Below are 23,661 nucleotides of genomic sequence, written 5' to 3'. Positions count from 1 at the left end.
TTTTGATATAATTTTTAAATCGATTTCTACATAAAAGTATTAGAAGAAAATTTAATTGTTTGAGTTAAATAAACTAAAATTAGCTAAAATTCGTTCACTTTATAAAAGTAAAAATATAATTTTAAAAAAATATATATAAATTTAAACATAAAAATAGATTGCACTTAGGTTGAAGAACATTTTTATTATTTGAAAAATATCACAAGCCAAATGAAGCTTACAACTGTTGTGGTCAAGGAAAATCAAACCGTGTTAAGAAGCTAAGCAAACAAAAAGCGACGCACAAACAATATTTAATCGAGCCGCAGGCAAATTTGATAGCCGAGAGAGTGGAGCAGAGCTAAGTAGGGCAGCTCGCGGGGACTCGCGTGGAGAGATGCACTTAAGCCAGGCCACGAGGCCAACGTTGGTGCTCCTGGCTGGGGAAAGTGGCAAGGCAACGGCAAGTTGATGTTGCTCCCGTCTTGGCATCTAATTGGGGCCCTCCTAGTGCTCACGGCAACAGCGGGGGACTCCACCAACAAGATCATCTTGCCGCAGATACTCAACGCCAGCGTCGGCGGCGGCAGCAACAGCGGCAGCGGCGCCTACGGCGGCAGCAGCAAGCATCTCAGTGGCAGCAAATCAGCGGTACCCGCAACTGGCAGCGGTGGCGCCACCGCCACCGCCACCGCCACCGCCAATGGCAACACCGTTCTAAGCAGCAATGGTGTAATTGTCGCCGGCGGTATGCCCAATGCGCCCACATCGAATTTAAATAGTAAGTAGAGCTGCCCACAAAACGCGTTCTTTTAGATTACAAATTTACTATTTATACAATTCGAAACATTTATTTACATTGTTTTTTTAGATTTTAAGTAGGTATTTAGTAGGGATAACCTCTGCAATCATAAAATGAAAATCTCATTCATAAATTTTGCTATTGATATATATAGATGTATTTTAAGTATTTATTTAGAAATATATGAAAGAATTTTAACACAAGTATATTTTTGTTAATGCGCTTCGGTCCCAAATATATACTTGAATATATAGAATATATATATAAGCAGTATTAAAACCGGAGTCTATCTATCTGTCTGCTTTTTATAATTAGTAGAATAGTCCTAAAGCTTAAAGTTACCTTGGCGCAGCTTGGCTTATTGAAATATAAATAAATATTTTTGAATCGACCAGATCAAATTATATATCTCACATATATTTCTCATAATGGCGAGAAATAAAACGTTTCTACTTAGTTTTCGCTTATAGTTTGAAAGGAATTTTGTAATTGTCTATTTAATAATGGTTTAGTCAATTTATTAGAAAGATCATAATTCGCGAGCTAGCCTAGGCTTATTAAATCAGAAATAAAATTACGAATAAAGTGTTTTATACTTTTAATAAGAACCTTGAGAATCTAAAGAAAATGTTTGTCCTCAATCAGTTAGGCGAAAATACATCGTGATTATTTTATGAAGGCAGTAATATATTACTACTAAATTATAATTTAAGTTCAAAACTTAATCCATTACAGACAGAATTTTATAAGCCGTACAGAGTATTGCCTAGCCATAGCGTTCTTATTCGGAGCAGTCAATATCTTGCGATATTGTTATTTGCTGCACAGTGTAATGCGGCGTACTTATCTTGGTTATCTTTATGCCCGGCTTGCCCGTTGGGCTGACACGAGTGTCTGATGCCATCAATAACACTCGGCTCGTAGGCGGCCGACCTCGGGCAATCATATTTACACACTGACAGGGAGACAGATAGAAATACAGAGATACCGAGGGGGATAAAATGCAGCCGCGGGCCATAAGTGATACACAGGGCTATATGCCAAAAATTGAAAGCTAGCAGCTGCACAGATACGCGGCGTGAAAAAAGAATATCGGTGACAGCGAGTGCCAGCAAGTGAGTGGGAGGGAGAGAGTTGTGGGCCTCTCGCCACAAATATTGGCGCCCATGCCGGCTGTCATTGTTCTCAGGTGCAGTTGGAGTCACGCGAGACGCAAACAACAAAAACAACACAAATGTCGCTTAACTGTGCGCAAAATTCATTCAGGCAACGCAATTTATGTCGCAACAGGCAACATCAACCACATTCCCAGCTCCCAGCACCCGCTCCCGCTCCCGTTCCCGCTCCCTTCTGTTTCTGCACCCATAACCACTGCAGCTCCCACACCCCTTCTCTGACAAGCCCATTAACTGCTGCTGGCCAATATCATTGCCAACTTTTTGTGCAACGCCAGACGTGAAATTGGGTATATTATGCTGTACAACAGTAGAAACGGGGGGACTCTCTATAAAATCATTGCAGGCTTTCTTTAAATATTGGCTAGTCCCTTATTTCTTGTTTTACAAATTCATAATTGAATTGAATGTGAAGAAAAAAACCTTTTTATTTATATTATTTGTTTGGTGGAAATTTAATTTAATAATAATTGATGAATATTATTATCACATCTCATTGCTTAATGTTTATTATTGGTATGTCAACTAAGTAGATTGCAATAATCGATTAGACTATTTTTTAATTAAATCCAAAAAAATTGGAAGAATGGAATATCACAATAAATATATTTCAAACAAAATTGAAGTCCTTCAGATATCGAAATAGAGCATTCTGTAAATAGTTAGTTTTCTTCAGGCCAATCTTAGAAGATCTTTGTTTCAAATACTTTAAAGAGTTTTGCCCATTAAATAATATTTAATTTAAACAATTTAATTAAACAGGTCATCGGCGTGTCGCCTAACTCTGCTCTGGGTCTCGCCCCTGCTTGGGGAGTAGGTGCTGTAGTTTAACAAGTGCGTGGAGGGGGTAGGGGATGTTTTGTGGGAGGCGATGGCGGTCGAGGCCCTCAGAAAATTTATATGCAGACACGCGCTCTGGCGCGAAAATTGCAGCTGGATGAAATCCCATGATTATGCAGAGAATTTGACGCTGCTGCAAAAAGGTTGCACGCTCGAGTTGCAGCAGCAGTTTTCCTTTTTTTTTTTCCATTTTACTTTTTTACTTTTGTGCCGTTTGTTTGTTGTTTCCTTGTTTCTTTTTTTGTTTTTCAATTCAAGTGCATGAGGCATAGAATGGAAAAAAAGGCGGAGTGAATGTCATGGTTATATTTGCCTCAAGTGCTGCTAATTTATGCGACTTTTCCTCTCCCCTTGCTATTGCTGTTTCATAATTAGATGGGCCGATGCATGTAGTGGGCGTGGCAAATGTCATGTGTCAAATGCCAGCTGGCTGGGCTCGAGTGTATGTGTGTGTGCGTGTGTGTGGAAAGAGCCCTGGGGGCAGTTGTATTGGCAGCGCTAACCAAATTGTATTGACTTTTGCCTTGTGCACTATGCCATATTGCACAAATACGGGTTTGTGTGTGAGTGTGTGCATTATGTGCTTGTGGCTGCCAGGCATTATAAATAGCTAATTAGGCTAGAGCAGGGCCCCAAAACTGTTGCATATTTGTGGCCGTCGAAATTATATTAAACTCCCAACATTCTATATCAATCGAAAATTTCATCAATATTTATATTATACGTATTGAGCAATTCGATTAAAATTGTTATTAGAGCGAGCCACCTATTTCATTATATATAGGAATCAATACCAGATACAAGCTATATGCAATTATGAGGACCAATCCGAGCTTGAGTCGAACGTCTTTGAAAACTGATATAATTATGAATAAAGTTTATTAATTCCTTAGGCAAGAGTTTGTCAAGCAGCCGCCGCCTCAGCTTTGTGGTTAAAACTCATTTCTTTCACCTTCGATTTGAATTGATGCCTTTTGGCCATGTGATTTTATAATTGCACAGCTAACAATTTAATTGCAACGGCATTTTATTACGGCTCAAAGCGATTGAATTCAATTAAGCAAACGTACACAAGTCTGATAAATGTTTTCACTGGCAATTTTATTTAATTACGCAATCAAGACACAAGCAAGCAAAAGTACAAGATATTATTATACATAAAGCGCAGTCAGTAGCCAATGCAGAAAAATGTATATGAACTTTATTGCTGGCAAACTGATAGAGATGCCAGCCCATTAGTGTGTCCGGAGGATATAATATCCTTCTGGAAGTGAAAATATATTGCTATTGCCGTTTCCGCTGTTGCCATTTTAACTAAGAGTATTCTTTTTAGGCTTCATTGAAGAGTCTTCGAACTTTTACAGATACAGTTTTGGATCGTAAATATAATAAAGTTCAATTGATTCTATAAAAAATGTGACTGCAATCCCTACTTAAGTTCAAAATAGTTCTGAAAGCTTGAATAAAATATAGTATAAAATTGATCTTTTAATGAAAGGGAATTTAAGCTTCGGCTTATCGGATATAGTTTTTCATTAACATATTTATTCGTTCTTAAATTGAAAATCATTTCCGACAAGATTTTTGTTCGCCGCAATTTGATGTGTTAAAAAAAGAGAATTGTTTGTTCGTTAATAATTTAATGAGAGCCGCTAGGAAAACTCAAAATTAAATGCGAAAAACTCGAAGCGTGAAAATGTTTAACTTGTTGATATTTAAAGCAAATAAAGCGAGTGTGTGTGTGTGTGGAAATATGTTTCATTTTCCTTGTAAACATTTCAGCCTGCTTGTTTTTTATTCCCACTTTCAATTCAATAAAATTTGATTATTTCATGCTGCACCAATTTTTTTAACAATCAATTTAATTCATTTTATGGCGTATTTTCCCGGGCGAATTTCTGTGTTATTTTTTTCGACATCATTATAATATAAACCTCATCCCAATCATTCTAAAATAACAGATGAATATAAATATTAACAAAACTATAATAAGTAAATTATGTTTATTTTGCAGTTGTTGTTGAAGAACCCGAATTTACTGAATACATCGAAAATGTAACTGTACCTGCTGGAAGAAATGTCAAACTGGGCTGCTCGGTTAAAAATCTTGGCTCATACAAGGTGAGTTAAACGACAGATCCCAAATGAGAATTTTGTGCTAATCTACCAGAAAATTTGAATGCCATATCCAACAATAAATACAAGACATGGGAAGTGAATATATGGAATATATTTATATATTAATTAAAAAAAATAAATTGAAAATAATAGATAAGTCAAAGAAAATAAGAAGAGATCTAAAGTCGAGCATGCACGACTTCGAATTCCCGTAGCTAAGCATCCCAGCTAAATGACATTTAAATCCATACCAATTTCGACTGCGTGTCCACTCTATTCGACTATTCCAATATCTGCTTGAGAATCTCCCTTAACGAAGTGCTAAGCAAATTTTTACACACCTGTGCAGCGTGCATAAACGCATTTAGTGGTTTTTTGCTCGTTCGCCCCTTTAAAAACTATTTAATAACATCTAACGACATGCAACTATATATACTAGCTCCTATAAGGGTTAACTCCTACTTCACCCCGCAATGTGCACACGTACACGACTGCAATTTCACAGCTCAGCATCACAAAAAGGAAAAGTAGGTACAAAAAACCAAAAAACAAAAAACAAAAATGTAAAAAACCCAGAAGCGCTAGCAAAAAGCGGAAGCGAGAAAATTGCATCATAGTGTCGCATATAAAAATAAACTCGACCGGTTTCATGTGCGTTGCGGTGCGCGTGTGTGCGGGTGTGTGTTTGGGTGTGTGCACTATGATAGCTATGAATTACACGCATGCAATACATGTAACCGAGAAGCTGGCTGTCATTGGGGAGGGGGGTGGGCTTGTTGGGTTGCCTCCCACTGACTCGCACAGACACAGCTACTTAGACATGCCATCAGCTAAACCGAATCGGTGTACGCTTTTTGGTACCTGCTCTGCGCTCACCCCCCAACCCCACCCCCCACTGCAGCCCCATCTTCAATTTGGCCATTTTATTTACTTCATGCGCTGCACGTTTCTTGTGTCGTCGTCAGCTCTCGTTTTCTTGTTGCTCGCATTTACACCTCAATTTGATTCTATTTCCTGGATATGGCAAGCCAAAAAATACAGCCAAGATATCAGGTGGCACAGCCAGGTATACCTCTCCCACACTCACCCTCTGTCAGTCAGTCGGCCAGTCAGCCAGTCAGCCAGTCAGCCAGTCCGTGAAGCTGGCTTGGGCTTAGCTACTTGAGCCAGCTTTTTGAGTGCTTGGTAATGATGCTCTAAGGCGTCGCTGCAGCAATTCAAGTGCTTTTGATATTCATGGCCGTGTTCTCCATTTCCCATGGTAATGATGTGTCTAAGCCTGGCCAGCTCTTGATCTTTGCATTTGCAGTGAACATCTATCGAAAAGCATCGTCTGCTTAAACTACTCATTTGCTTTTTGGTTTCACATGGCGTATGCGCAATGTAAGCTACTAATTAGTTGACTTTGACTGCCATCTTTGCTGCATTTATTCAATCAGCTTCGCTTTGCATTTACCTTGCTTCTTCCTTTTATCTCTTTTATCTAATTGCATTAATCCGGTTTCTTGTTCCCTTTTCTTGTCGAGTAATCAAATCATTATCGCTCATTACACGCTGATTTCTCACAAGCTGCTTAATTAATAAATCATTTTGCCTTTTTTTCTATTCCATTTTTCACTAACCGCAAGAAAAACGAGTTAAAATGTGTCAGTGGAAACGACTGCAAGATACTCTGTTTTGTGAGGAAACTTATACAAGAATTATGCGGCTTTTCTTCTTAATTGTAGGCGAATCAAGGTCCTTTCTCTCTCCAGAGAATCATATGGCACATAAAAAATATACTTTATGTACTGCAGATTAAAAAACAGGTCCGTTTCTTGCTTTTATAATCGAGTGAACTTTTCAAATGTATGACTCCGCTATTGTTATCGAAAATAATATTATTCGGACAGATAGACTTAGCATTCTTTAAATCCAATATTTTCCAAATCCCGTTGACAACAGTGTATAAAAATGCAAATGGGCCATGAAAAGACGAAACGACTTGTTTTTGCTTGGGTCTGCCGCTCTTTCAGCTTGATTTCGCTTTATTAGCTCAGTTTCATAGAAGTTTTCCAAAGAAGCGTTAATTTGAATAATGAATGTAAAGCATTCTTTTCCTTTTGCTCAACCCCTTGACATTTATAGGGCTTTTCTTAGAAGTATGAGGACAAAAATCTTGTTCAAATTGGAGCCAATTATAAGAAAATGTTTTTTATTATACTTGATATAATATTCTTGATATTTACTTCTTTGTTTTTGCCAAAGATAGAAAATACTTTATATAACTCCATCGACCTCAATTATTAATTATTATATTTATATTAAAACGCAAAATAAACCTAATTTTCCCAATTTGCAAGCCCAACCTTCACAAGAAATGTTTCGAAGTGTCTTAATTACATTTGTTCGATTAGGAAAGTTATGAAACGTTTTACTCTTTAGGAAGAATTAGTTTTAAGAGATAATTAGCATAACCTGCTTAATGATTTCAAAATATTTAATGAGAAAAAATAATAGTGGTGATCTTAATATTTTTTGCAGACATATGCATATATTCTTCCGTTCATAAGCTGTTTTATAATGGAATGATAATAAACTTCACTCTTGATCGATTTTTCGTCTTGTTAAGCCTTCTTTTTCTTAAATCAAATAATTTTTTTTACTTATACAATACAACCAAAATGCAATGCGCAGACTGAAGAGTCAGTTATTTTTATATATTTATAATAATTCTCTCACTTCAACTGTTCTGCTTTCTTTCAGGTCGCTTGGATGCACTTTGAACAATCAGCCATACTCACCGTGCACAATCACGTGATCACGCGCAATCCACGCATCAGTGTCACGCACGACAAGCACGACAGACATCGCACCTGGTACCTGCACATCAATAATGTGCACGAGGAGGACAAGGGGCGTTACATGTGCCAGATCAATACGGTGACGGCCAAAACGCAGTTCGGCTATCTGAATGTTGTGGGTAAGTTGGGCAGCAGGAGCTTACAAAAAATGTGGTTAAATCTAATCAGCACGCGGCACAGCCAGAGCGATGCGGCTCTAGTGCGCCAAAATGCCCCAAAGGTGGGCGTTAGCCGTGGCGTAAAAAACACACGAAAATCCTGTACAAATACGCGGCGAATTAAAAAATAATTTATACGCCTTTAAGCGCGCGCACAGCGAGAGAAAAAACAATAACAAAGGCAACGGGAACGGATACGGAAACAGAACTCGGTACCAGTAGAAGCCAAAAGCAAAAGCAAAATTTGGTGTGTATGTGTGCGTGTGTGTGTGTGTATGTGTGTGTGTGTGTCCAGTGTACAGTTCAGTGAATCTTTCGGCCAGGCGAAATCATTTTCCTGGCTGGCAAACAAAACAAATTATTAAAAATGCATTCGAAATTTGGCCAAAAGGGAGCGCATATTTTTAATTAAAAAATTATGCGCAAAAATACGAAGAAAAAAAATAGCAAAAAGCTTAAAAGCGAAACAAATTAAAAAAAAGTCGTGCAAAAATGATTTCAGCTTAAATATTGGCACTCGCTTTGCTCAAAACATACTCTAATCAAAATTGATAAAACTTCGTCAGTTGGATCTGAAAAAAATGCAATATAAGGGAAAAAAGAGTTGTTAATTTTATTATAAAAGCATCATTGATTTGCATATTCATAAAACCAATAAACAAGACAGATGCTTATATTGAGCAATATTTTTATAGGTATGGCTGTGCATAAAAAAGTTGAACAGAAATGAAAAATTTAGTAAATGGAATACAAGTTGGTTGTGAATTATTAATATAAAATCACACGTCAAATGAAAATTTATTAAAATAACAAGATTAAAATTTAATTGCTTAAAAAATAATTTAATAATGTTGAAATCAACTAATCTGCATCAGCCACATAAAACTCGCTTTTAATTTAGCTATTTTTTGCTGAGATTTTGACATATAATTCCCTGGTCTTAAATTTGTACTTTTGCATTGTTTATAATATTTTTGCCATCAAATGTTTAACCCATCGAAAAAAATATCTTAGGCCTTGGGCTTGAACCTTAAACAGCATCTGCAGTCATGGCTGTCTGTCTGTCTGGTTTCATGCTTACTTACTCAATCTTGATTTAAAGCTTTTTTTTTTAATTTTGGAATCATACTCACGTAAATCTCTCTTGATTTAAAGCTTACTTAGGCACAAGCATATAAGAGGCACATAAATATATCTGTCATAGAAAGCGTCGCTCTGACAAATGTGATTCTTATACTCAAACTGTATTTGGTTTTAAGATTTCTCATTACAGTACACAACTTTATCATATGTAGTATATTCATCTCACAGGAACAATTGACCAGCCATCTGGCTAAGCTTAGAAATACATCGCAAATCTGCAATATGTCGCCCAGAATCCGGGTTTACTTTTCTATATATGCTGTAGGCTTTGATAAACTGATTAAAAATGATTAAAAGAGTTAACATAAAGCAAGAAAAGCATTCTAAACATGGCCCGTCTCATTAAGTGGCTCGAAATTGTTGCCAAATTTTCTGTAAGTTTCGATTTAAGCATCTGCATTATAAATATATACAAAAATATAGCACATTTTGTGCACTGGGATCAATTGCACAATATAACTGAAATAATTACGAAATGCATATTGAAAGCTGATAAAATTGGAACCGAAAACATTTCAATTGCAATATCCTGCTGCACACACACACACACACACAAACACACTCAGTTGACACCCACAAACAATGAAATTTATCACCTATTTAAGCTGCCGCTATGCGCAGCTCTTTCGGCTCAGTTCCATTGTATTGGGGTGCCAATAGTTATATATGTATGTGTGTGCATTATGAATGTGGCTATATGCTATATATATGTATATTACGCAATGTAGGCGCTTTAATCTTAAATGGGTTTTATGATAACCAGTTGCATGTGGCCGGGCATTGTTTGTGATTTAAGCGGATTATGGCTATAACAATTGTGTGTTAGCAACAACTCTATAAAGCAGAGTTGCCATACTTTTACATAAATAATTCCGTGTTATGTTGCCCGAATACTCATCACATTTCTCTCATCTTTAAAAACCTGCTACATGCTTACAGTGCCACCAAATATCGATGATTCGCTGAGCTCCAGCGATGTCATCGTGCGCGAGGGCGCCAACATTTCGCTGAGATGCCGGGCCAGTGGCAGTCCCCGACCCATTATCAAATGGAAACGTGATGATAATTCGCGCATAGCCATCAATAAGAATCACATAGGTAAGTGCAAACGCAACGGACAGTGGAGAAGCATTCGCATCGCCTGCATCAATCATTTAGCTTCTCTACTCCTCTCTCTCTCTCTCTCTCTAACGCTCTCTCTCTCTCTCTCTCTGTTGATTTCTTGTTGCAGTGAATGAATGGGAGGGCGACACGCTGGAGATAACCCGCATCTCACGCCTGGACATGGGCGCATATCTCTGCATTGCATCCAATGGCGTACCCCCAACGGTTTCCAAGCGCATCAAAGTCAGCGTGGACTGTGAGTATAATGGCTGCCAGAGGGGATTTTCAGGGGGCCGGGGGCTACGGGTTAGCTTTTCACTATTGCTCTTTGACTGTTTGTCAGCAGGAAAATGATAAAGTGATTCTTACGTTCAACTGAACAGATTTTTTTTTGACGACTATTTACCAAGCACTTGCAGCGTTAACAGTTCTGTTAACACAAACAACTATTCAAAGTTGTTAAAAATTGTGAAATTTGTAAAAATTGCAGAAATTTTGCAAAAACTAAACACACTTTTACAGTTTATGCATTGCGTTTGGGCCGTGCCCAACGATTTTCAATTTATTTTTCGTTACGTGTTGACCAACATCGTTTGATGGCTAAAACTCAATTCTACATTTGTATAGAATCCGCTTGTGTCCTGCATGTGTGTGAGTGTGTGTGAGTGTGTACAGGTGTTTGAGTACGCAAGTGTTTGTGTGTTATTTGTTCTGTTGTCCCGGGCAACTCATATTTCCATTTCGCGGTTGAGGATTAAACTCGATCTGATAGCGGGTCACATAACATGCACAGTGGCAGAAATTGGCGATTCTGATGGTGCTTAGAATTAAAAAAATATCGTAGAAACCTCTCAAAGATGCAGGCCCTATGAATTTTTAAAATTCAATGACCACGCGATAACTTGGCAGACTTCAATTAAAATAAAATAAATTTTGACGTAACCATTAGCGGTTTTTTTCAAACTGTTCAAATAATTCAGCTTACTATTGACAAAAAAAAAATGTAGGGTTTGCCCGGCTTTGACAATAAGCTGAAAATAGTTTGGTTTGTATATGAATTTGAGCACAAATTAGTGAGCTCTGTGTAAACTGCTTTTTATATTCTGTTGCCATAGAAATAATTTGAACATTGATGTTTTATGCAATGCTTGGCTTCTCTTTGTGAAAACAAAAACCTAAAATATGGCATTCATAGTTAGTAATAATGTCAAACAAGTATCCCAGCTTATTTTGGCTCGTGAACTGAACAAAATATATAACATATAAAATGCTTTTGGTAGAGAACCATTCATTTTGACTTTTTTTTTAAATAGCAATCATATCTTCTCAATACGAAGCTAACGTCCACTTTTGTCTCAATTTCCAAAACACTTCGCCCAAGTAAAGAAAGTTTATATATAAGGCTGATAAATAGGTAACAAATTATTTGAAATTGAATAGTTAGTAAATTTAGCTGTATCTTATTTAGCAGAAGACAAAATGAATCTTAATTTCAGGCTAGTCTGAATATTTCTGGAATATATGATATTTGAAGGTGACCGCATTATATAATTTTTCTTATAATTTTCCGATATCCCTCCGCACTCCGCTTTGATCCCACTGTCGTTGGCTGGTTGCAATTTGAGGCGCCACTTGTAGCTGTTGCCGCAGTTTTCCGAAATCTCAAAAAAAGGAAATAAAGTTCAAATCAGTGTGCGGTTCTTTTCAAGATTTATTACAAGCGACAGTCAGTCACATCACATGTTGTCCGTGCGCTGTCATGTCAGCGGGCAGTGGGCAACAATTGAGGGGCGTGGCAGGCGGCCAGTTGGGCTGGCGGGTAGGCGGGACGTTACAGAAAATTTGCTCGTTTGCTGTCACTTAAAAATGCCGCAAGCATAAATCTATTTTGGTTTTGTGCACGACATTCGCTGGGCAGCTAACACAACAAACCGACCGACAGCCAAACAAAACCCGAGGCCAACAGGCAACACCCTTGGCCACCCGTAGGAACCACTACCCAAGGCCCACAGCCCGGTAACAAGTACCCAGCACACCCACACCCCCTTGCCAGCCACTGACTCCCCGGACAGCGACAAAAAGTGCAATACAAATTACACGTGTGCGAAGCGAAGCCATAAAAAAGTAAGTCGAAATGCCTGATTGCTGCAGACGTACACGGCAAAAAATGTGCATTGACTGGGCTGTAGAGCGAGAAGTAACATTTGGTAGAAAATATGAAAAAACTTCTTCAAAATGGCCAGAAAAAAAACAAAACGAAACTAAACAGATTGGCTGTACAATGGAGTGCTTGGGCTGGTTAAGCAAACTTCGGATACTGCATACACTGTAAGAAATGCAGCAGCCTTTTAGAAAATTAGTTTGCGGCAAAAACAATTCAACCGCATTTTTATCATAAATTGTTCTCTCATCTAGTGCAGAGCTGCAATTTATTTAATCTTAATAAAGTTTATTGGAACTTTAATTGTTAAAAATTTTAAACATTATATCAGACATATAATATATGTATAATATATGGTTATAAAAACGTGCTTAATAACAAATCGAAAGTATAAAACAGTGTTGCAAAAAGCAGACCCAGTTCGAGGTATGTCGTCTTCTGACTATTAAGTATGGTTGAAATAGCACATGCATAACATTTGAACACATTTCAGGCAATTTATAAAGCTCACCCTTTAATCGGTATACACCTAAAATTGCCCAGCCAGACACTCTCAATAAACACAATTAGCGAAACTAATACATAGCTGTCTTTTAGACGCAATTTGTATGCAGCCTGTGAAGCAGCAGTCACAAAATCCAATTTCTGAACTTGGTCTTCATTTCGCAATAAACCCAGACATATAGCTCGATAAATATACTTTGTATTGGAAGCATAAAATCGTACGTTGATTTTAAAAAATTGTCAAAAGAAATTTCCAATCCACTGAAAAAAAAGTTTGCAGAAGCTCCCCAAACAATTTGTTAAAACAACTGTGACAGCTTGCATATGTCCTTTGGCCAGGACACACACACACACAACTGTGCTATCTCTCTCTCTCTTTCTCTCTCTCTCTCTCTCTGGCTTTCTAGTTTTATTTCTTTTTTTACTATATTTTGTTCTATGTTTGTACATTTATTGTGGCGTGCGTTGCTTAACAAACAGGAAGCAACAAATTCAGCTACTGTTTCCGGTTAGTGTGTGCTCGTGTGTGTGTGTGAGTGTGCGTGCGTGTGCTTGTGTGTGTTTGTGTGTGTGTAAACGAGTTTGTTTCCTACATTTGTGACTGCATACTGATTTGCTTGCCTTGTGCAGCAGCAGCAGCAGCAGCAGGACATAAGGACAACATATGCTGCGAACGACCCTTAACCTGTCCCACTTCAGAAAAAATACAAAAAAAAAAAATAAAAAAAGATTTCTCGAGGCAACGTTCGCTGTTTGGTTTACCAAATCGGCAACTTAAGCAGCTAATTTGGTATGCAATCCAGATATTCAGTATTCATATTATTTCTTTTGGCTTTTTATACAATTTGTCGGTGCTTAGCAGAGCTTTAAAATGCCAATGACTGATTTGCACTGGCTTTCATTTAAGCCAGTTTGCTGCCGTCTAATTGCACACAAAATCTCCAAAGACACGAAGTGAATGCAGAAGCTGTAAACCAAATTAAAAAAAAAAGGCTAAAATTCTGAGAGCCGAAGTCTTAATATCCTTGTGGATATAATCATAGTGCGGATGTACAACATGCTGCTTGGCTCTCTTGACTAAATATGGGCAATAAAAAGACAAGTGTGTTTTATAGTTGAAAAACTGAGCCTGTGTATGGCAAACTCTAGCGTTCACGCATTCGTAGTCTTGCAAAACTATCGTTAACAGTATCGATAGTATCGACATCTGCTTTATGTTATTTTAATCTGTTGTGAAAATCGTGTTTATTATTTATTATTCATTTTTTTTGTATATCTTGAGCCTTAAAGACAACTAAATTCAAAAGAGATATTCGAATTCAGTTGTTTATTCCTTTTTTTAGATATCCGATTTATATAAACATTTAAATATTCTTTGAAATATAAAAATATTGAATGCATTCGATTTCAAAAATGGATTCCATACTCTGCTTAACTAGACTCTTAAAATTGCGGAGAACGAAGCCCAAAGTAGATTTTTTTTAGATAATATAAGACTTAAATCCAGGGATATCTTGGAAACCAAATGAGATGTAACGATCCATTTTTTTTCTAGCTCAAGTGGCCTACAAAATGATAATACCCAATGCCAGGGCATATAAAAGAAAACACTAATGTACTTGACTTTAGGTACTCTCGACATGGTGACAGGACAGGCATTTCCAGCATTTCCTGTACATTTCTTGGCGCTGATTTAAATTACAATTGAGTGGCGACAATATTGTAAAAGCTGAACACAAGAAAGCAGCAAGCGACGCTGCTAAGTGGCCAGCGAGTCGGGTAGCTGAATGAAAAAAGGACTTGAGTCAACAATAATTTAGCCAGGCAGTGCGGACTAGAGCGGGCGAAGACAAGGGAGTGGGCGGGGGCGAGGGCGACAGCGAGAGCGAGGGGGTTGCCGAGTGGTTTGGTGCCTGCGCCTCAGTAGTCAGAGTGGACACTGAGTGACAGTTTTGTCTGGCAGATTGTAGAAAATTGCAAGGTGCCATTGCTGAGTGTAAACAACTTGAAAATTAGCAGTTAATGAAGCCTCGTTACGGTTGGCGTAGTTTGGGGCCGGGCTCAGTCAAGGATTACCGTTCAAGTACCACGGTATTGTTTGGCGAAGAGGTGGTCTTGATTGCACCAAAGGATGTTGGCGCAATATTTGCGGAATTAGTGTAATGGCAAATGGACAAGATGATGGCAGTGAGCTGATTGCATTGCGATTGGCCAAATGGGACAGGTGAATGGACTGTAAAGGTGGACAAAAGGATTGCGTACAGCATGTGCTCTTAAAAGTGAGCAGGAACAAAAATAAACACGAGCTAAAGAGCTTGCAGTAGAGAACTCGATGGAGGCAAAGGAAAACTTCTTTGAACACAGACATAAAGGAGGCTTATCTCAGAAGTGTATACTTGAATTGCTTTAAATTTCAATCTTTTCTAGAGACCGCCTTTCTATGCGATTTTCAAGCATGTAGTACGTTTTGTTATTTTCCTCTATTACACAATTTATGTGCTGCTTTTTCACGCTCACTTGGATGTCTTTCTATTAGATTATCATTAATTTTTAAAATGCTTTTTCCCAATTCTCCACAATTTCTAAAATCTCAATATATAAGTTTCTTTTAGCCGGGTGCAGAGTGCCACTCAAATTTATAAATTTTTTTTTTTATAATCAATATCTGTAATTCTACTTAGCGTTATGGTAAGTCGCCTTTACTGAATCGCAATCTAGAATTTGGTCCAAAAAACTTGCGGATTTTATTTGGTTTACAGTTTGAATAACTTTATTTCATCATAACTAGCGACCTCTCTTGACCATACAATCTCTTTAATTCATTTCGGTAAACTTATAAGTTTCTTCCTGCTGCATATTGACAAACAAAGTTTCAAGTCCAATTTATGCATGCATTCAAGTTATTTCGCTCGTTCAACATATATATACATATATATATTTATATATACATTTTTTCTTCCTGACTTTGGTTTATGCAAATGCAAGTCGAGCCAGATCTTAAGTATAATTTTTTATGCAACTGATTTTCATTTAAATTGAGAGCCAAGACAAGTCAAGAGTACACGAGGCAACGAGGCTACGCCTTTTCTTTGCCCAGGAGTAAAAAGTTCGCCATAGTTCGCACAGGCACACACACACACACACACACACACACACACACACACATAGATATACACAAGTCTGATTCAAAGTGGGTAACAAGAGAAAAAGAAAAACTATTTTTCTTTCAGCGAGCGCAGCTCATGAAAAATCTTATGAATAGCATTATTCAGTATTTTGTTTGGCTTGTTTTTTTTTGTTCTTCTGTTTCTTCGAGTCTATTTGTGATTTGTGTGCATCTGTTGAGTCCTGCGCCTCGCTAGTAATTATATAAAGACACCTATACAAAAATTTGTCATTGTGCACCCAAAATCCATATAAAAAACATAGTACAGAATCCCCGACAGAACTTTTGCCACACTTCAGATGCACTACAGCGCATGTTTTTAATTAAGATATTAAATGCGAGCAGCAGCTGTTTTTTTCTTCTCTGCTCCTCAATGGCCACTAATGAATATTTTTTTGCATTTGCTGTAGTTATTGTCTGCGAGATCCGTGAGCCTGTCATCATCATTAGGCTGAGCATAAAAAGTCCTGACTCTATACACAATGGTTCCTCCATTCATTCATTGGGTTTGCCTTGTCATTTCGCTGGCTCTTTTACCTTTTGTTGATTTATGCGAGCCACGAGCTGGCAATTAAGCTGCGGCTCAAACCTGAAGGGTTTTCCACTTCTCCCACTCTCTCTTTCTCTCTCTTTCTTCCCTGCTGTGGCAAGCCAATTGAAATTTTAATCAGCTTGGACACAAATTAGCGTCGTTTTTATGTTTATGAAAAGTGGCCTCAAGTATCTGCGCTTATTGCTGCCTTTTGACGGGTTTGTCGGACACCTTTTCCCACTCTCTCGCTTTTTTTTTTTAATATCCTTAATCAAAAGGATATTAAGTGTCACGCGGCTTAAGTGTGACAAAATGCGCAACTTAATTAACTTGTCAAGGGGTTAAGTGAGCTGACTGGACATTATGTACGCTGTAGTGTTGGGTAACGCAGTAAACAAAAGCATTGAAAGTTGCAAGCTGTCAGAATTAATGCGGAAAGTTGACAATGCCGACGGTCTCCCCATAATTAGCTTACTACAAAGATGCTTAAATATAATAGTAATTTTTGATTAAAATATAGCTAAACACATTTGATACGGTTAGCAATGTTTACTGAGGGACTCTATTAAAAGAATACAGAACATATGGAATGACTTAATTAAAATAGTTAAATTATAGACTGCAACGAAATTCAATTAATCAATTCAAGTAGCCGCGCTTGATGAAACATCGATTTTTTAGTGATTGTACCGCAACAAATTCTTGAAGAACGTATTTTGAGCTGGGTTTTACATTATTGGAAAGCTTATAGAATTAGCTATAGATACAGTTACAAAAAAAGAAAAAAAAAATTAAATAGCTTAGATATTCGAAAAATACCATTATTCACTTATAAATTTCCAAAATTTACGGTAGACTGCCCAAGTTGTAATTATTTTAAAACTCCTTTTCCGCCTTTTTCCAGTCATTTTTGAGCAGCGTTTTTCTCTTCCAAGCAAAGCATACGAGGTAGTTGTGTAGGGTGCGCTGTTCTAAAATCTAAAAATCTATAGACGCTATTTACACACTCCATAGAAACTTATAGAATAGAAAATATAGAACATTTTCTGATCGATCTTACAACAGGACAATGTTAAGATATGCCAAGTTAGAAGCTTCTACTCTTTATTAAAAAATAATCTATATATCTAAAATATTACATATTTGCAAGTCAAGACAAAGTTATTAATAATGCTCTAAATAATGCATTTCGTTTTATAGTTCCGCCCATGTTGCTCATACCACATCAATTGGTTGGCGCTCCCGAAGGTTTCAATGTTACCATCGAATGTTTTACGGAGGCGCATCCAACATCCTTGAATTACTGGACACGCGGCGAGGGACCAATCATACATGATTCGTATAAATACAAGTTAGTAAACGACAAATTCTCTATTATTTAAGTAAACTTTACATAGTAAGCATTAGGGACTAACATTCTTCATCTTGAATTTTCATCCATTTCCAGAGTCGAATCAAGCGTCGGCGTGCCCGCTTACAAAACGCACATGAAGCTGACTATTATAAATGTCGGCAGCGGGGATGATGGCATCTATAAATGCGTGGCCAAGAATCCCAGAGGCGAAACGGATGGCATTATACGATTATATGGTGAGTAAATAACTCGAGGCATCTAAAATTGTGCGACACATTTAAGCACTCAGCACTCTCGTCATGCAATTCCCCAGCTTGTTCAAAAAGTTGCCATCAAATGCATTTTTAATTGTTTGCCAAACAAAAGTTGCGAAAACTGACAAGGAAAAGCCTCGCGAGGCAGACCAAAATATGTTGCGCATACGCAGCCTGGTTCAGTTTATGGTGGGAATGCAAAGTCAGCGTTTAAATAAGTTTTTAGAGTACTATTTTCTTTGTTTATCTAAAAGAAAATGGCTTTATGAATGAAATGTTGTTTTCATGTAAGCAATGAGAGTTCCGTCTATCTGGGTATGGCGTGCATATTGACGTTAGGATCGAAGAGAAAGGCATTTATACGATTTAATATATAATGATAATGTGATCCAGAAAATTGCTTATATACTTAGAAATTATTATTCAATATTTGGCAAATCCTTGTTGTAATCCTAATCTTCAGTTTTCGACTTGCTTTAATGCGCTTAAACTTTATTTAACAATTATTTATAATTAGACTCGGGCACATTATTTCGTTAATTGTGGAGCAAAGAAATGCCATTTCGTTCAACCTTCGGCAACTTAAAGCTGCCCTCAGCAAATCCATCACGTAATTAAACTTAAAACGTGATATTAACTCACAACTTGAGCTACAAAATTGAAGCGTTGCAGAAAGAAAAGTTACACACTTTCCCTTCCATCCATGTGAAATAAAATTTAAGTTTGCCTGAGGTTTGCAGCACATGTGTGAGTCAAAAACTCAGTCAAGGCCCCTCTACGCCCCCCTCCCCCCCCCCTCCTCCACCCCTCATTTACGGGTAAAAACTTCTGTCAGGACAATCCGGCAACCCTGCCCAGCCAATTCCACACCTCAGGCACAGAGCACGTGACTTGATTTCCAGTGGCTTGATTATGGCTCAGGTCCGCTGCCTTTGGTTTTGGCCAAGCACCGAGCAGGGCATTGCAAGGTGTTAAGCATTCGTCTTAGTCTCCCATTCCGCTGAAAAGTTCACGTTCCTGGTCAGCAGCGCGCCAGGCAATTAAGTCCGACCCTTTCTGGGCCATTGCGGTTGAGATTTTCTTTGTTCTGCTTTTCGCCTCAATGGCTAAATGGCTGAAATTTGTCAATTCGTGTTAAGGCCAATGCGGCACTTTTTCAATATGGGTGGGCTACATGGTATTTTCTCTCAGCCTGCTCCTTGGATATGGATCTCTTAATTAGCTGAATTCGGCTTAAAGCTACGCTTCAAAGCTCATTAGATGTGAGCTAGATTTTATTTTTGTTGACTTACTAGGATTAAAATTAGGTAGATTATTTGTAGTGAAAAGAGAGAACAGCTTAAATTTAGACTTGCAGCTAGACTTTTAAGTGTGCAAGTTAAGTAATAATAAAAATATTGAACTAGTTTTGTTATTGCAAATATTATAAGATTCAATTTAATTAATTTAACAGTTGCGTCATTCCTTCTGAGATCCAACACATTACCCTTAGCTCGTCTCCAACTGGAATTAAAATGTACGATAATGAAAACCTTTACTGTAGACTCTATTTGCAAAATAATAGCTAGAGAATAGAAAGTAGCGTAATCAATTATTCATATTCAATACCAAGCACGGAAAAGAGGCCAATATATTTAAAATTTCAACATATCCTATTCAATTTAGAATGGCCAGAAATCAATGTTTTAATTAGTTTCTAATGAGATTCCCGAGTAAACTGAATATTCAATATTTCATATAATAGGTACTATCCTGACCAAAAACCGTTTGACGCTCAAAATAATTTTGCATATTTAAAATAGTTTGGGGTAAAACTGAATTTGCGCTTTGGACAAACGTGCGGAAAAATGTTACTGGGTGGCATAATTAAAACATGCTTTAATTGAAAATATGGACGATGTAACCGGGAAAGCTGAGAGCTTTAATTATATGTACAATTGCAGTTGGTGCGTAGGGCTGGGCGGCGCAGGGCCGGGCTGTTGGAAATTGTGCATATTGTCACATAATGAAAATACAAAATAATTAGCATTTTGTTATATCAACTCGGGCATACAAAATATGTGGAGTGAGTCGCAAAATAACAGACAGCACGAATTTTAAATAAATAGCATAAAAAATCAAATGAAATGAGACGTGCTGAAAATGCTAAAATTGATCAATTTGCATGCAAATTCCAGTAAAAGCAATAACAAAAGAATATTGAAACACATTTGTCTGATGTATAAAAATAAAAATATGTAAATGAATCATAAACAACAAATGCTAAAAAATAGAAAAACAGAATACAACAAAATAAACTCCACAAGTTGTGCGATTTTATGCAAAGTTGAGCATGTGTGCGACGACAAGAAAAACCTTAATGTGGGAGAGACCTGACAGTGGGTCGTATACAAATATGCGGGAAATTCTTATAGACAGAAATCAATCAAATTAGTTTGAATAAAAAGAAACACAGAGCGAGAAGAAAGGAAAGTCTATAATTATGAAAAAACCAGATGACTAAATTGATAGGTAGACAGATAGATGGATTAAAAGCAGAATGGCAATTGTTATTATATACATATATTAATAGTAAAAACAACTTCCCTAACTCTTAATTAACTATGAAGAACTAAATACACTGCTTAATTCACTTTACAGTTTCTTATCCGCCAACGACTGCCTCTTCGGGCTTCTACACAAGCGAATCGCATTGGGGCGAAGGCGGCAGCAATAATATCGGCTATGGCAATTCCGATGCCACGCGTTCCAATTACGGTCAGGATAAAAGTAAGTATCCAAGGAGTTTGGCCCATCATCGAGAATACTCAATAGATCACCTGGCACCTTATTTGTTTTACCACAAAACATTTGCTTTATATCTCTGTCTGTTTCTCTTTTTATTCCCATCTTACTCTCTCTTTTTCTTGTGCTGTCCCAATCATCATCATCAAAAAAAAAAAACAATTAACAAAAAGATACGCGTTATCAATCGAATTTGAATGAAATCGGTTTATCAGAACAAAAATCCTTCCTAGATAAAACGCAGAATGCGGTAACCGGAAATGGCAATTCCCCTGGCGCCGCCGTCGTCAGCAGCGCCGACAGCGACGCCAACTGCGCTGTCGCCATAGCGTGGCTCGCTCTGCTGCCAACATTGTTAATAACGGTGCGCGGAGAGGTTTGTGCAAGACTTAGTTTAAGTGTATGTTAACTTTGAGCTACATATCTATTTGATGTAAGGCTTTCATCTAGCGTATGAATGATACATATATATATATATATACACTAAGTAATACAAGCTACTCGTATAGCCCCTAGTCAACAAGACCCTAGTTATGATCCGCCCCCGAAACGCATAACGCAACTAAGCCAAATAGAGCTTGCTGCAATAATAATGTGGCAACCCTGTGTGTGAACCTAACAAATATATTAGCTTATCATATATAGTAAATATATATAAATATATATATATATGTATAGTTAAAATTTATAAACTTTCACAAGGGTAAACAATTGCAATTTAATTTTGCTTTAATGCTGTGCTTAAAGATGAGAAGATAAAACAAAAAAGTATATAAACCAATTTGATGCACTCAATTAGAGTCAAAGAGTTTAAATAATTATATGATGATATATATATTTGTGCGTTAAACGCTGATGGCATTTTTATACACACCCTCACACAAACACACACACGCACCAGATAGTTGTCATGCTTATGCCTTAAGGTATGCAACATTAAAATGCGAATTATACAAGTATTGTTAGAGCAAAAACAACAACATATCGAGAATAAAAATCATTTAAATTAGAGTACATAAATATATACATAAACAAAGGATGTTCGACTGTGTGTATTTACGTTTTGGTGCACCTAATTATAATTGCATTGTTCAGTTGAAGCAAAGTTGTAGACTCTTATATGTTGGAATGAATCGAAGGTATTATAAATAGGCTGTTTAAGGTAGTCTATGGTCAAGCGCTTTATAGCTGATGCTGGTCTCAAGATGAATGTATATGTGTTGTAGAGTTAATAGGCTTCAGTCACGAAATCTTCGATATCTAATATGTCATATTATTAAAACATGTTCCAAAACATCCAGCATACCTTAAACTTCCTCAGAGAAAAAATATCCATAAGAAATCATTATAATAATGCCTAAAACTGTGAGCGCATTCCAGAAGTTAATTTCAATGAATTATATTCTGCCTTGGAACCATGAAAAACTATTTTGCCAAATAACCTCTATTCTTCAGTTTATCAGAGTTTAATCTGAATATAATCAGGTATAATTGCCATTGAATAGACCCTGCTTATAATGCTAAATAACCCAATCGAATGCGCAAACTGGATATTTAATATAGTTTTGTTTCATTTTACTCATCTATTTGTTAAAATATTTAAGCCTTAACGTAAGTGAATTGTAACTAAAGCTTATATATTAGTGTAAAAAAAAAATATACTTAATGAGAATGTTTAACATTTAAGCTATAAAGTTGTGTTGCTTTCAATACAAAACGAAATATGTTAAATATCAAATATATTAATGAGTTACGAATAATTGCAAAGCTAACGACACAAAAAAAAAATTACATATATACAATTATAAATATATACGTATATATATATATAAATATATAAAAATATATATACACTAAATATATATAACTATGTAACTTGTATTTAAGCATACGAAATGAGTTGGAACTGCAAAAAGGAAATGGCATATAAATTGATATAATAAGCCCGACTCCGAAATGAGCAAATTAAAATAAAAATCAACAACAAATACGTGAATATGTGTGAAATGCTTAATTGCCAACCATATTGAAATACGAAATACACCACCACCAACAACAAAAACAACAACACCAACAACAACAACAACAACAACACCAAAAAAACAACAAACACCAATAACAACAAGCACCACAAACAACACATATTAACAATACATAATAAAACAAGGGGGTAAGTTCCAGTCGGCAATGCTTGATTAAAAGATACCCTATCGGATGATTATGAAGTGCTGAGCGTGGCTTTCTTTCAGGTAAATATTAAAAGTTTAATTTCTGTATGCTCAACTGAAAAATATTTAAGCACCTTCCTATTTCACTAACAATTAATGGCAAATATCAGAAAGTCATACCCTAATTTTGATCAAATTAGATCCGATCGCATAAATTTAGCTTTAATCATTCAAAAAGAAACAACGACATATTCGAAAAAAAATACAATCAAAACTATTGTAGTCCGCGGCTTTAAATGATTCTTCGTGTTTTTGAGAGTGAGGCGGGCACGACCATTTCGACATTTTGGCGTTTCCTCCCAAGCACTCATTTTATTTGTAGTATCGTAGAAGTCCACTATACCCCATTTAACCACTTACAGATTACAGAGTATATAAAGTGCATCACATTAATAAACAATTAGTCGGTGCACAAAGTGTGAGGTAACTTCGAAACGATTGAACTGAATATTGCGACCGCATTTTATTTGTTATGCCATTTAATTTATTCATTTTTTATTGCACACAACATTTTCG

The 23,661-nt window shown here is 36.8% G+C and overlaps 1 protein-coding gene across 3 annotated transcripts; it reads left to right on the top strand.

The window, feature by feature from the left end:
• The first annotated feature begins 182 nt into the window (after positions 1-182).
• Positions 183-22,874, top strand: DIP-zeta (Dpr-interacting protein zeta). Of its 3 annotated transcripts, XM_064697400.1 has the most exons (10): positions 183-760; positions 4,811-4,917; positions 7,660-7,876; positions 9,998-10,156; positions 10,290-10,418; positions 17,726-17,876; positions 17,973-18,115; positions 20,774-20,902; positions 21,091-21,293; positions 22,805-22,874. In XM_064697400.1, the coding sequence occupies exons 1-10, from the start codon at positions 451-453 to the stop codon at positions 22,814-22,816; spliced, it is 1,560 nt and encodes a 519-aa protein (XP_064553470.1). In that variant the 5' UTR covers positions 183-450; the 3' UTR covers positions 22,817-22,874. The 3 variants fall into 3 exon arrangements, with proteins under 3 accessions (XP_064553470.1, XP_064553469.1, XP_064553471.1); XM_064697399.1 differs by lacking the exon at positions 22,805-22,874 and having other exon boundaries at positions 21,091-22,603; XM_064697401.1 differs by lacking the exon at positions 22,805-22,874 and having other exon boundaries at positions 184-760; positions 21,151-22,603.
• Positions 22,875-23,661: the final 787 nt, after the last annotated feature.

Source organism: Drosophila montana, unplaced genomic scaffold, assembly GCF_035044405.1.
Source record: "Drosophila montana isolate Dmon_TW-CO22-7 unplaced genomic scaffold, ASM3504440v1 contig_402_1, whole genome shotgun sequence".
NCBI classification, from domain to species: Eukaryota; Metazoa; Arthropoda; class Insecta; order Diptera; family Drosophilidae; genus Drosophila; species Drosophila montana.
This window is presented reverse-complemented; position numbering and strand designations above follow the sequence as displayed.